At 43.7% G+C, this 14,368-nt stretch overlaps 2 protein-coding genes across 9 annotated transcripts in view; one reads left to right on the top strand and one right to left on the bottom strand.

Moving 5' to 3' along the window:
- arhgap17a (Rho GTPase activating protein 17a) overlaps positions 1-2,258 on the top strand; it is a 101,328-nt gene extending 99,070 nt beyond the window's left edge. For 3 of the 5 annotated variants that reach the window (XM_079334051.1, XM_079334052.1, XM_079334050.1), the window contains one exon: positions 171-2,258. In XM_079334051.1, coding sequence (XP_079190177.1) covers positions 171-325 — 155 coding nt within the window. In that variant the 3' untranslated portion in view covers positions 326-2,258. The remainder of the gene's footprint in view (positions 1-170) is intronic. The other 2 variants (XR_013778012.1, XM_079334053.1) reach the window with 2 other exon arrangements.
- A 1,194-nt stretch (positions 2,259-3,452) lies between these two features.
- grid2ipb (glutamate receptor, ionotropic, delta 2 (Grid2) interacting protein, b) overlaps positions 3,453-14,368 on the bottom strand; it is a 42,000-nt gene continuing 31,084 nt past the window's right edge. For 3 of the 4 annotated variants that reach the window (XM_079372642.1, XM_079372640.1, XM_079372643.1), the window contains 11 exons: positions 11,478-12,239; positions 10,336-10,473; positions 9,844-9,931; positions 9,293-9,382; positions 8,711-8,907; positions 8,475-8,630; positions 8,311-8,412; positions 8,098-8,227; positions 6,996-7,114; positions 5,953-6,117; positions 3,453-5,667 (listed from right to left, as the gene is read on the bottom strand). In XM_079372642.1, coding sequence (XP_079228768.1) covers positions 5,596-5,667; positions 5,953-6,117; positions 6,996-7,114; positions 8,098-8,227; positions 8,311-8,412; positions 8,475-8,630; positions 8,711-8,907; positions 9,293-9,382; positions 9,844-9,931; positions 10,336-10,473; positions 11,478-12,239 — 2,019 coding nt within the window. In that variant the 3' untranslated portion in view covers positions 3,453-5,595. The remainder of the gene's footprint in view (positions 5,668-5,952; positions 6,118-6,995; positions 7,115-8,097; positions 8,228-8,310; positions 8,413-8,474; positions 8,631-8,710; positions 8,908-9,292; positions 9,383-9,843; positions 9,932-10,335; positions 10,474-11,477; positions 12,240-14,368) is intronic. The other variant, XM_079372641.1, reaches the window with a different exon arrangement.

Genomic DNA, 14,368 nt, shown 5'->3' with positions numbered 1-14,368 from the left:
TGAATGTTTTCTGACTCCGGGAGGAAGCTGCACATGTTTGTGATCGTGGCCATTGTTCATGTAATGATGGTTTATGTTTGTCTTTGTGGGTATTTAGGTTCTGTTTTGTGTGGAGCCATCACGTATTAGTACCAATCCAGTAGTTTACATCCTGTTTGTTTCCTCTGCAGACCCTGCCATGTCTTTCAAAGGCCTGAGTCGAGCTCTGGTCCCTGAGCTCGCTGTAGACCAGCAGCCAGCGACCGCCGCCGCCGCCTCTTCTTCCTCCTGCTCCCCGCCTCCTCCCAAAGACTTAGACCTGGAATCTGAGAGCACCGTCCTATAAGGAGAAGACTGTGACAGGACCTGGTCCAGTTATCAACCCGCCCCCCCTCCCCCCCCAGATCCCCTCTATTCACACCCGCACCTCATGTAGCCTGCTCCTGTTTCAGACCTCTGCTGACACGTTTTACCCAACCCCGTCTGTTTGAAGGATTTTTAATGTGACATCATGGAGTCCACAGCCTGTGAGAGCAGATCGGGGTTGGTTATGAAATATTTGTGAAGTTCTCAGCATGTTAACCAACAGTGAGACCTGACGGAGGACGAACAACACGTCACGTTTAGGTTGAAAATAAGTCAGCTCATATTTAGGGTTTAAAGAAGTCGTGAAGGAGACGTTTTCATCCTTTTAAATATTTTATAGAAGAAGATAAACAACAGACGCGTTCGCCGAGTTAAACACAGAATATGACCACATGCCTTGATTTTAGTGTGTTTAAACTCCAGCTGGAGTTCTTGTGACCTCTGTGATGGCTCCAGGTGTGACGGACCGCCTCCACATGAAGCTCCAGACAATCAGGAACAAACAGCAGAGGGAGCAGTCAGCCAATCAGACGACACGGCTGCATTATAAAGCAGACAGATGGAGACTTGGTGGGTATGCAGCTCTGAATGCCAAATTATGGAAAGATGAGATTCAGTTTGGACTTTGCCCGAGTGTGAAAAAACAGTCTTACAACTCAAAACAAAGACATGAAAATGATTTCTATATCGGGGGGGGGGGGGCAAAAGGTCTGCAGGAAGAAGTAGAAACCAAAACTGTTGCTTAAAGTGTAGCTGGTGACTGCAGGTTTCCAGTCGTCTCAAACACTTTTAACCTCTTTTTGTACGCTAACCCCGCCCTCTTGTCCCCCCCCCCCCCCCCATCATTCCTGTATTTATTTCCCAATTTCAAAAACACACATTCCCTGTGGCTTTGACAGAATCCATGTAGTCTTTAAATGTTAATCATGCCTTATGGGGTCCGGCCAGAAGCGTTACATATTCACTGTGTGGAGGACGTCCTCGGCTCCTCGTGCTGCAGTGTTTCCAAGAAGCTGTCTTGGTAGCGAGTGTGTATCAGGGACATGAGAAGGGGGTCTGAAGGTGTGTATTTATAAGTGTTTTGGTTGATCACTTTGGGTTTTCATGAACAGAAGTAGCAGGCTTGTGCCGCCCTCTCTCAGCCTGCACAGTCAGTATTTTTGCCTTTCTGTTTTTGTTCCCTCATGGGTGTTCGTGTTTTCCAGGGAATTTGTTGCATTTAAAAAAAAAAAAGAAGAAAAAAAAAAAAGGCTGTGTGCGAGTGAATGTAGTGGATGGACAACGCTCAGCAGCCTCTTTAGCCCAACAGAAAGACGCATGAACAGCTGATGTTGAGCGCAGGCCAACGAGCGGTTACCGGGTGAACTGCTTTTTCAGGATTGTTTTTCTTTGTTTCTCTCGCAGTCTTTCCCTCTGAGCTGAGAGCACACAGCGCTGTGATAACCTCAGTAGTGAAGTGGTGTTAGACGTTTGCCAGGTCAAAAGATTTAAAAAAACAAACACGTTTTGTTGTATTTTCCTTGTAAACTCTTTTTCTTTTTTTGCCTCATATTTGATGCAGTTTGGTTCCCAGAGAACCGACCCAACATGGTACCGATGGAGAATGCTGCAGTTGCCCTGAAAACGAGTTAGCTTGAGTTTTTCAGAGACGATGGAGCATTATAACGCCCTCCTTTCTCTCTTTGCTCCTGTACCTTCGCTGCCTTATCCCTGTGTATGAAGAGAGCTTGATATAGTTCAAGGCTCTGACAGGCGAACAGATGCCATTAAACCAGAAATGATAATGCTGCGTTTTTAAGCTCTATAATTTTGTATGTATGCTGTCTGTGAGCTTAAGACATGTTATATGAATGCTTGGTAATATCCCTCTTTCCAAAGAAAATAAAGTATATGAAGAACTATAAAAAAAACAACTCCTAAGTTTTGTGTTCGTGCTCAACAATAACACTCAGGATTCACAAACATTTACTTCAGATACAACTGAGAAAGAGTCCCAAGATAAAAGTTAGGGAGCTCTTCAGTGGAATTCCTGAATATTTTCTTAAGAAAAGTGTAATTTCTTTATTATTTTTTATTTTATTCTCCTACTTAAAAACTTCTCTATTTTCTTGCTCTTGCTGACATATATCCCTTTATAATCGGCCTATCCCTATACATGGCACTCTTATTGAATGTACCGTTATTTCAGTATATTAAAATAAACCAATGAGACACAAATTAAATAAAGTAAAATAAAGTTCATCTTGCGCACACAGGATTTAAAGGAACAGACAGACATTTGATTTGATGCCATATTTAGGTTTAGGATCATTATGAGGAAGCAGAGAAGAACCGGACAGCGTTTACTGTCAAGCATGATACTTTTATAGGTTCAAAACAAGTCCTCCATTTGAAAGCATTAAACAAAACAGAAAAGTCAAACAATCACAAAACATGAGCATATTTCCAGATATAAACATATAAAACAGTTATAAAAGGGAAACTAGAAGCAACCGATAAATAAACCTAAAGTCGACTAACAGAAATGCATTTCTTCTTGAACGTAAATATCCAGGGAGGGGGGGGGGGATGCTACCAGCTGCACACTTTAACACGTCAACTCACCGACATGCAATTGATTTTTAACGAGAAACACTGTCGCTGCACCTGTAGCAGTTATAGGCTTGCATTTCGAGAGAGATCATAGTCGGCCCATCGGCCTGACGAAAAGCTGCGCAGAAAGAAAACTCATCTCCAGACGAAACTCTGGGATCAGAAAATAAAGTCAGACTCGGAGGACGAACGAGCATACAGCGTGTGCATAGCAAAAAAAAAAAAAAAGGTCCATTTACAATATCAACAATATTTCATCGACATAAATACAACACAGCTACAGATACACTGTACAGTGGGTGAGTCATCCTGTCACCATGACAACCAGAAGAAGCAGGAAATGGCCATATACAGTATGGTGTTGTTTCTCTACATGCACTTGAGGTTCATTCAGTCAAGCAGCTGTATCCACACAGGCCTGTGTGTCCGTCACAATCAAGAACAGTGACCAAACTATCAGCCGTCTTGTTTTGCCAGAAACAGCTCAGCCTTTTTTTCCCCCACATCCAGCTGCCTTTTTATCTCTGCGCTTGACAACAAGACGACACTAATAATGAAGATTTGCAATTCCACCCACACCCGCGTTTCAAACAGGAGCCAAATCTCTCCACGCGCCTCTCTCATAGTCAGCGTTGCCTCACTGTAAGAGGTGCAATATTGTTTTCAGAGGGATGTTTTGCAAATAAATGAGTGTTAGTGACTACATTTGGATCAGTCCTCACTCCTCGCAAGCAGTTGAATCACGATGGTTCAAACTTGTTGTATAAGCTTCTCGGTTTAGGGTGATGATGAGCGGTCTTGATTGGACGGATTTCAGAGTCATGTTGATGATCAGATCTGAACCAAACGAGGAGGTGATGAAGATGAAAACTTCAAATCCATCCCACAGCTAAGCTAAGGCTAAAGCTGACGGTTTCTGTATGTTCCTTCATCAACATCTGGGTCTACAATCATGAAAGCCACTCATCACATATTAGTGACATTTTGTTTTACGATAAAGGTTGAAGATCCCATACTTTTCAATTATTTATGTTCAACTATTTTCATTTATTTGGCTTTTTAAAAAAGCCTTCTAAAGGTACACAACATCAAACACATTTTCCAGGCGCTTGTCTGAAGAAGATGTGATGAGACATTAGATTAATTTCAGGTTGATTTACACTTTTATTATCTAGCCTGAATGTCCCCGATTTAAAGGTCACACATTATTCTCCTCTTCAACCAGTTTAAATAAGTGTCAGAGTGTGTGACTTGTGTTGTTGTAAATCCACTCTGTCCATCCATTTGATCATGTCTATAAACCCCTCTATTTCAAAACAGGCTGTTTCTGTGTCTGTAGCTTTAAATATGTAAATGAGCTGTGTCTGACCACGCCCCCTCTCTGGAAGGGCTCGGGTGTACTCGCTGCTTTCTGGCTCCATGTCCTATTGTTTACGGTGAGAAGGCCGACTCAGAGGGCAGAACAAACACCTAGCTGTGGGAGTGTCACCCACCTGGGGGAGGGGCTACTGCCCTTTGTGATGTCATAAAGGAAACATCTCAAAACGGCCTGTTTGAGCACACATTTACTGAAAAGTGGAGCAGGCAGAAGACAGAGAGGATGGACTTTTCTCATCACTGAAGGGTTTGTAGACAAACTAGAGAACCATTAATGTTAGAAGAACATGGTGACGATGAGTTTGCATAATATGTGACCTCTAAATTTAAATTGATCCTGATAATGAAAAATGTTTTAACATAGATAAAATTTGAAAGGGAAATTCAACCTATTCGAACCATTTATTTGAAAAATAAAAATCAAATTTTCTTATCAAGAATTCACTATCACAAATTTCCTTAAACTCTAAGCGATCTTTATTTGCTTCCATGGAAACGACAAAACAATCTTCATCAAACCTGACGAGCTGCGTGCAGTGAAAAAAAGGAGAACTGGTTTTTGTTGACGTCAACTTTTGCTCCATGTATAATTATTCCCTATATATTTAAATTCTGATGATAGATCTTAGATGCCCTTTAAATTCACAGTAGGTCAGATACGGATGGTCACGTCTATCTACTAATGAGGCCGTATGGGAGGCTGTGCTTTCTGAACTAAACTCTTTTAACTACACTTGTGCTTCCTGTCATGGGTCTACATCTATGCTTTATCTTTACATTTGTTTTAATTATGTTCTGATAGAAAATATAAACTATATATAATCATTTATTAAACATCTGTAAATATTCAGAGCAGGCGTTTAAAGTTCTTCCTTTCAGGGGCTTAACAGGACACACTGGAGCGATCGAATAAACAACGGTGGGTTCATTGACGTGTCTCACTATTCCCTAAATCACGCGTGTTGAAGAGATGATATCATGTAAAAACGTGTCATTGAGTCGTCAGTGTGCGGTGACTTCCTGTTGACTGTTGGACACCTGAATGTTTCTGCTCTTCTCAGCACCTGAAATAACAGCGACGCTGCACACGGGGCACTCGTAAACAGCAGCTATTCTCTGCAGACAGACACGGCGTGTTTCCATTCTGTCTGCTGTACGTGACGTGGACTCTGCTCCGGTTGTTTCGAGTGTCTCTGTGTGTGTGATCTTGGCACTTTGGTTGTGGAGAGCGAGAGTGAAAGTGATGCCGACTGGCCCGTCAGCCGCCCACGTTTCCTGCTTCTACCACGCCAGAGGGGAAGACAGTCGGGGGCTCCTGGGGTTCTCTGGAGTCTGAGTCTCACTGAGAGCTCTCTGGAAGATAAAAACCAATGATCTCATCTCACTTCTGCTTATTTCACAAAACAATGTTCAAACTCAGGGCACATTTGGCTATTCCACAGACAGCAGCAGTCTGCAGTCTGCAGCTTAATGACTTCGTAGCTGCAGGCTGCTGTCAGCAGAATATCTAATTGTTTTGGAGGTTTGGATCAGTCAAGCACCTGCTGCCTGTATCAAAATATGAACATGTCAAACTCTGGGGACAAGCCAGCTGTCTGCGTGGACACCGCTCAAGAGAACAGTGCTGACTTCGCTCACCTCAAACTTGGAAATGAAGTCTGCAAAGATGCCGAAGAAGGCATCTGTTTTGGTGGACTTGCCGTCCTCTCCGAAGAATGAGACCACCTTAGAGAACTCCTCCATGGTCCGGTTCTGCAGGGACTCCAGAGACTGGATAGAAGGGTGGCTGTTCTCCAGGAAGCTCTGTGGGCGCACAACGTCACAGGTTAAAGGACTATACCAAAGATACTGCGAGTGTTGGAGTCATCCCGAGTAATGATCAGTCGTATTTTCTGGGATTGAAAACACACTTTGTTTGTATTCTCGTTTTCAGGTCAACTGCAGCATCCGAGACTTTCTCCATCGGTACCATGTTGGGTCAGTTCTCTGGGAACCAAACTGCATCAAATATGAGGTAAAAAAACAGCTGGAGATTTATATCACCATGCTAGAGTTCCATGAAAGGAAATGTCATATTCTTTGTTACTGCTTAAGAGCCAAGATGTCTGTCAGAAGAGTCTTTGATTGTGTCCTCTGGTGCTGAACTCTATCTTACTGCATATGTTCCTTAAGAACACACCTGTATATTTGAGCTTCATAGTCTCTATAATGTTGAATTCACAGCTATAAAAATGACCAAAGGCTGCACTCACACTCGGCCCAGTTGCACCGTTCCTCGTTCCCCTGCCTCCAGGACTAACCGGGCTCTTTTAATACGACTTCACGTGATTATGAAGCGCGTGCCGTGCGTGGAAAGTTTTAGCAAACATATTTAAATGTGCTTTCATGCTGAATAAAGAAAGAAAAATGTTTCTTACTTGACTTGAGTTGGCTTAGCTTAGCATATTTACGAAAACAAGTAAAAATGTAAAATCAAGAAATCACAGTTTTCGTGTCTTTAGTAATGTCGTGTGACAAATCAAAGCTTGTAGGTGGATTTAATGTCCTTTGGACGGAGCCAGTTTAGCCTCCTCGTCTTCATGCTGAGCTAAAAAATCAAAGTAAACCTCAAAGGACTGAAAACTCTGCATTTTAAATGAAAGTGAAAAAACCCTGATGTGTGATGTGAATTGTTCTCTTACGCTCATGGTGGAGGCAAAGTGGTCGTCAGGGGTGGACGGGATCTTCAGACAGGCCGTCCTGATGTCCTGGATGGTGGTGTGAAGGTCGCCCAGCTCTGCAGTGATCGCCTTCTGGTTCACTGAACGAGTCACATGACCAGTTATTAATCACACAGCTCAGCTAACAGCAGTCAGAACATCCCAACCAGGACATTTCATTATTATAACCTCAAACATTCACTTGAATTTCCCTCGGGATCAATAAAGTATCTATCTATCTATCTATCTATCTATCTATCTATCTATCTATCTATCTATCTATCTATCTATCTATCTATCTATCTATCTATCTATCTATCTATCTATCTATCTATCTATCTATCTATCTATCTATCTATCTATCTATCTATCTATCTATCTATCTATCTATCTATCTATCTATCTATCTATCTATCTATCTATCTATCTATCTTTGAACTGACCACGTCCTTCTTCTCCATCTAAGTTCATGTATCTACATATTAAATGTCAGGTTCTATTCGTTGACATGTTTTTTTTTATCAAGCAGTTATTTTATACAAAGCAGTAAAAGTCACGCTACGTTAAGTATAAAGTAGTAAATGTACAACTTTATTTTAAATGTACAACTTTATTGATGTAAATTTACGACTTCACTTTAAATGCAGGAGGAGTTAAATTTTAAATTCTTGTAAATTTGCGTCTTTATTGTAGTAAATGTAAGCTTTTATTCTTTTCAATTTATGACTTTATTGTAGTAAATTTACAACTTTTATTCTTGTGAATGTATAACTTGAAATCTCAGATTTTTTCCCTTTAATCCGGCCCTGATACTCCCTCACATTTTGACTTATTGTATTTCATATATATATATATATATATATATATACCGGTATATATAATTATTATTTTTTTTTTTACATGTATTGTTACATTTATCTTGATTTCTTATAAATTCCACTATTCCAATTCCATTATCACTGAAGAAGCTAATTTCACTCCTGTTCATGTCCTAACACGCTCCTGGAAAAACCCTTGAACCTCCTTGAATCCTTGAATCTCACATGACTGCGAGGTGAGCTGTGCTGCTGTGACATCATCGTACCTTTGGCGGCCAGCGGGACTGTTGTCAGATCTCTTGAGAAGTTGAGCAGCTCGGGGAAGTGTTGGCACAGAGACTTGGCCAGAATGTGGAGGAAGGTGGATTTCCCGTCCACTGTTTTGGTCGTGCTGAGCTGCAAAACACAGACAGAAAAAAAATGATTTAAAAACCAGGACGTGAAAAGAAGACGGCTCATGGCGACGAGCGAACGCTCACCTCGGTGAGGAAGTTGATCTTGAAGCTGGTCGTCCTGTTGCTCTTCGGCTGCCCGTTGTTCAGGTAATTCCCCATCGCCAGAACAAACTGTTGCCAAGAAAGCTTTATTTAACACGGTTAGCATACAAACTCACGTTCCCGCTGATCCCTGCTTCAAAGTTTACCTCCAGGATTTTGGCCAGTTTCTTGCTGCTCCTCAGCTCCACTGAAGCTTTGTAGATGTAATCATAGGCCACCTTCATCTCCTCCGTCCTCTCCGGCAGGGTCATCTTAAAGTGGAGGCTCCGCAGGCGGGTCTTGTACTCCGGCACCATCAGCATCTGAACGCACGTCAACAACTTGCTAACTCGTTTCAGTCGATCTTACTCTTTGAAAACCGTTGTGGAGTTATTAGCAGTACCTGGAAGATGAACTGGTCGGGGTCGCTGAGTTTGGCCGGGTCCTCGTCGAACTGCTCGTACTGTTTGACCTCGTCGTCGTCGGGAGCGTAGAGCAGCAGCTGCTTGATGTGAGCCGGCTCCAGCCTGTCTGTGGTCATGTTCATCAACACCTGATGCAGCTCGCCGGTGGAGAGCTTCAGGTGGGCGATGAGGATGGCTGCAGAGGAGGAGCAGGAGGGTTTAAGTGCGCTCGCTGACAATACAGAACATTTTAATAAATAAAAAAAACTCACTTGCAACAAAGCTGCAGAAAAAGCAGAGTGAATTGATCCCGCTATTCCCCGTGTTATTACAATATGTTTGGTTCATAAAACAACGACAAGAAGAAGGGAATATCTCATATTCTATCGCTGCATTTTCAGCTTCGACTCTGCAAACAAGATGTTTCTGAGCAATTCAAATATTACTGTTTGTGACATGTAAAGACACAATGACTTGAGTTAACTTCAAATAAGTGAAAAGTAGTGTAATGTGTGTCCTCTCTCTGGACACACGTGAAGCCTCGGGTGTGTGTGCGTGAGTCGTAGCATGTTGGTACTCACAGGCGTTGTAGGCTTTCTTATGAGACAGAATCTCCACCACGTCTTTCTTTTTAAAGTTGTCCGGCAGGAAAGCTGGCTCTGGAGGGGACACTGATCATTTCAACAAATGTGTAAGGAAGGGTTCTCCAGGCACCAGGGCTCACACACACACACACACACACACACACACGCAGCGGTAACATGTGTGCAGGTTAACGGGTTAATAACACAGCTCCGTCAGTGAATCTCTCGGGGGTCAAAAGGTCGCGGATATCGATGTAAAGAAGTGCTTTTTCCTCTGGCTGAGCTGTGTTATTACTGAGGCGGGTTCACGGGAGGAGAGGAACAGGTGGGTTTGGTGCCTTATGGAGAATGAAGAGACGAACAGGTGAATGAAGCAGCTCCAAAACAAGCTTATGGAGAGCATCATGACTGTGAAAGCACAAACAGAAGAGGAGATGTGAACATGTAATGAACATTTGTACACGTGGTCGTTAGCTCAATGGGTTAGCGCCTGCATGTGACATTAAGGATGATTTAATGTGAGTGGCTGCGAGTACAAAGCGACTTACTGGGTCTGCGTTGAGTCCCGAAGTGCAGATCAAGGTCCAAGAACTTCACCATGTCAGTGAGCTTGTCGTACTCTGAGTCCTCGCCGAGCTGCACAAAGACGAGGACAAGGACTTGGTGAAGTGCTCAAAGTGTTTTCACCCTGAGAAGCTGCCGGCTTATACACCGAACTACCCGACGAGTCTGAAGTGGACACAAAGAGTCGACTGGAACAGATGCGATCCACCATATTCTGTTTACAAAGCTCGACGCCGCCATGACTCATTGGAGACACAACATGGTCGATGAGTCGCTCTGTCCAAATATGGAACGAGAAATGTAGGAGGAGTGAAAATGTTTCGCAGCCATGGCGTGAACATTCACAAGTTGTCCTCCGCTGTATTTACAGTCTGGGAGGATTTTCAGACTGAGTCACACTAACTTTTTCTCTTTCTTCTTCTTCTTTTTAAAAATCCTGATTATCAGAGGTTTATGTAATGAAGTTCACCGCTCACCTGACCCCATATGGTGCCCTCTGAGTTCTCCACCTGCTCCCAGCGCAGCCTCTTCACACTCATGTGGTTGGTGTCTGAGGTGGGCAGCGGAGGCGGGTCACACGGAGGGGGCAGGGGTGGAGGTGGGGGTGGCGGCGCCTTGGAGATGAGACAAAGAGAACACTTGTTATGGTGCGTGCTTGTTGCACCTTCGAATGATTCGTCTGTTTAAACCTGTTAATAGAAGATTTGTTCAAACTCCCTCGCGTCTTAAAGGAAGTATTTTGCTGCCATCCAAAAAGGGGAAAAAAAAGATGATAATGTAAAACTTGATACTCAGCACAACATTAAAGGGGCCACATTATGAAAAAACCTCCTTGTACAGTGTTTTTGAACATATATGTGGGCAACCTGAGTGTCTACCAAGCCACAACATGTGAAATAAATCCACCCAGACGTTTGTGTTTGTTTTGAAATCTTACAACACAGAGAAAAATGCTCCGTTTCAAATCTTGTGACATCACAAGTTGGATTAATTAAAAAAAATAATAATCCCCTCCCTCCCCTGGTATCTCACCCATGGACTCCACTTTCGGTCTAGAGCGAAACTTTTACACAGGTCGGCCATTTTTATTCTCACTAGCGAAGGCGTGATGCCTCCAAGGAAAACTCAGTGGGGCGGGGCTTATTGCAATTAAAGAGACACACCAAAACGAAGCGTTCAGAGAGAGCTGGTTTCTGCAGGGTCACAAACCTCCTCTGCTGCTTGATTCATGTTATAGTTGGACCAAAGCTCAGAAACACTGATGTTTCATTTAGACCACAGGGGGCGCTGTTTGAAAAGGGGCTACAATATGTCCTCTTTAAAAGATAACAACTGAACGTCAATGTCATCCTCTGGCAACACTTGATGTACTTCTTATATTATCTTTATGAAAAACAAAATTAAATAAGACCATCAGTTTAAAGATTGATATTTCAGTTTGGTTATTTTAAATGTCTGAAACCATAAATGCAGAATGAGTCATGTGTTTGTTAAAGAGGAAGTTACAACACGACTTCAATTTAACAAAAGAGACCTAAAGCTGTTCACAGGAGCTTTAAAATAAGGTAAAAGGTAAAAAGGTTGTGAAGCACATTCATGCCATGCATGCAGATGATACCTGCTGAGACTGGTGCTCCTGCCGTGTGGTTTCATAGGTTTTCTTGTGTCCAGGCAGGGTGGAGTGAGCGGCCGGAGTCTTGGACAGCAGGGTGGATCCTGTGGACCCTTTGCTCTGACATCGTGACGGGCTGTGATCCTGCAGGGACGGGGGCAGGGGGCCCTGGTAGCTGTGCTGGTGGTGGAGCTGGTGGTGCCTCTGCAGGACGAGCTGGCTCGGTCTCAGCGTCTGAGGCGGGGAGGCCCCGGGCGACGGCTGCAGGATGGGCTGGGGCTGGCTGAGCTGCCGGGGGAGGTAGCTGGTGCGGGACGACTGCGAGGTGCGCAGCGTGGAGGAACCGAGGATGGTGTGGACGGTGGAGGTGCGGGTGGAGGTGGCCTGGAAGCGCTGGTGAGTGTTCTCTGCCTCCTCTCTGGTGGGGAGGACTTTGTTGGGATTGGAGCGGTTGGAGAGAATGGTCCTGGGAGGGGGCGGAGGAGGAGGGATGATGGGGTGATGCGGCGCAAAGGGCATCCGACTGCGGGGGACGTGCTCAGGGGAGAAGCGGACTGGCGGCAGAGGGTCAGTGAATTGGACGGGAGGGGGGATGAGAGCCTGGAAAGGTGGGGGAGGCGGAGGACTTTGGGTGGGAGGGGGTGGGATGGGTTCAGATTCTGAGGAGTAGGTGGGGGACGAGGCCTCGTCGCTGCTGCTCTGCTCCTCGCTGCCACTGCTGAGCTGCCGAGGCATGAAGCCCATGTCCTGGTCCTCCTGGAAACTCATCTGGAGGGTAGAGAGGGCGCGGTCAGACCCGATAATCACAGCGTGTACCTCCCACCTGTACACCCACTCTTACAGACAGCTATGTGAATGAAACGTGGCTTCTATAAATGTCTAATTAACAGATGAGTGGCAAAAAAGAAAAAAAAAAAAGGCTAATCGACGTCGTTATTCACACAATAAATTACACTCCAAACTCTCAGCATCTGTTTCCATAGCGATGGAGATGCTTTGTAAAATATGGACGCTGTGTAAAAACAGATTGTGATGGTTGACGCCACATTTTATCACATATGTTATTGAGAACACAAAGACAAATGTTCAAGCTTACGTACATTGGTTTTGGAAAATCATGAGCAGATTTTTTGAATTTGATGCTTGACACAGGGTCGATATTTACCGCTCTGTTGCTTTACTTTTTTTTTTTTTTTTTACAACAATCTGTCAGCCAGCAAGGGGGAACCGAGGAGGAGGTCGATGTCTGTATTTTAGGAAGTGCTTGTTTAATGTAGGATTTCATCTGTTTCAACAGTTCGGGGACTTCTTTGTCTTATAGTACGCTTCATGCTGCGTGGAACGTTTTCATTGGCTGACCAATCGGATCTGAAGGAAGGCCAGTTTATCAGCTGGACTCTTTGGATCTCTGGATCAAATAAGTGACACCTTCGAGTTGTCTACCTGGCAACATGTGCTCCTCAAAAAAAACCTCAGCATTAATGGTGCCTTCACTAATGTGGGTGTTACCCAGACCGCGTGCACCTCACGACGGATCACAGCTTCTGATCGTCCCACTTCGCCTTCCTCTCTCAGTCTATAGTTGTCACAACTCTTTTTTTAAATGATTTATTTTGGACCTTTCATGCCTCCATTGGAGAGAAAGGACAGTGGACAGAGTTGGAAACCAGAGAGAGAGAGAGAGAGACAGAGGGAGAGGGAGGAGCCACAGGCTGGATCTGAACCCGGGCAGAACCACGGCCTCCTGCTCCCCTGTCTCATCTCTACAGAGAGCTGCTGTCAGCATCAAATTACGATTTGCAACATTCATAAAAACAGCGACATCCGTCTGTTTTCTTTGGAAACAAAGTTTGAATCATAAAACCCAAGAAAAAAAAAAACTGAATGTTTAATATATTCTGTTGTTAAAAGTTGTGACAAACACTTTATGACACTGAGATGATTTGATGTCAGAAGTTAAAAAAACGACTCAGCAGATCACATGAGACTCTACTGTATAACTGAGTATCATGTTTTACTTACAAGCACCCCTCTTCTTCTGTAACCATGACAACCACCTTGATATATCTGTTCATGTGACACAAGTGTTCATTGTAGCGCACATCAGAGCTGCTCCAATGTCAACATGCAAAAACTACAACGCTGTAAACCGCAACTCGCTAACGTGCAAACGCTCCAAAGTCAAACTGTGCGTAAAGAAAAGCATTTTTAACCCCTCGATGCCTGTTTGTCGCAAATTTGCATCAAACTGCTTCTGCTCCAAATGCAGCCAAAATAGCGTCTGTATTCCTCCACTGCCCGCTGATGCACTTTCAATACATACCCAGGAACCTTTAGCAAGCATGAGTTTCTCATAGGACCAGTCAGAGACAGAACATCTGTTTGATGTGCTATTTTTATGTAATATCTATCTATGTGCTGTTTTCAAATAAACGTTCTCAACTTAATTTACTTTAAAAGCAGAAATACGTGTAAAAAGAAAAAGTTTTAATACTTGGAAACAAATTCAGGCATCAAGGGGTTAATCCTTTGAATCATTAACTATGAGACGTTAGTATAACTCCCATGAACAGACGCGTGCATCACATTGCATCACACATCAGGGTTCCCTCACTGAACACAAACAGAAGTGTCGTTCTGCAGGAAACTCATGACGTCGTCGTCGTCAGTCGTGAGAATATTTAGACGTTCGTAGTCTGAAGCTGCGAAGATGAAAATAGTCTCACTTGAGATCAAACAGTTTTCCAACCATTCAGTCACAATCTCAGTTGTTCACAGCAATTATACTAAGGTGTCGAAACGTGTTTACAATCCATGTATTTATACCATCCGCAGACAGAGTAGGAATATATTTTCTGCTACTCATATCATTGTTTGCTCCATGACACCTCGCCTGA

This window comes from Symphodus melops, assembly GCF_947650265.1.
Source record: "Symphodus melops genome assembly, chromosome: 21".
In the NCBI taxonomy this organism is placed as follows: Eukaryota; Metazoa; Chordata; class Actinopteri; order Labriformes; family Labridae; genus Symphodus; species Symphodus melops.
Note: the sequence above shows the minus strand (reverse complement) of the source record. Positions and strands in the feature narration are given on the sequence as shown.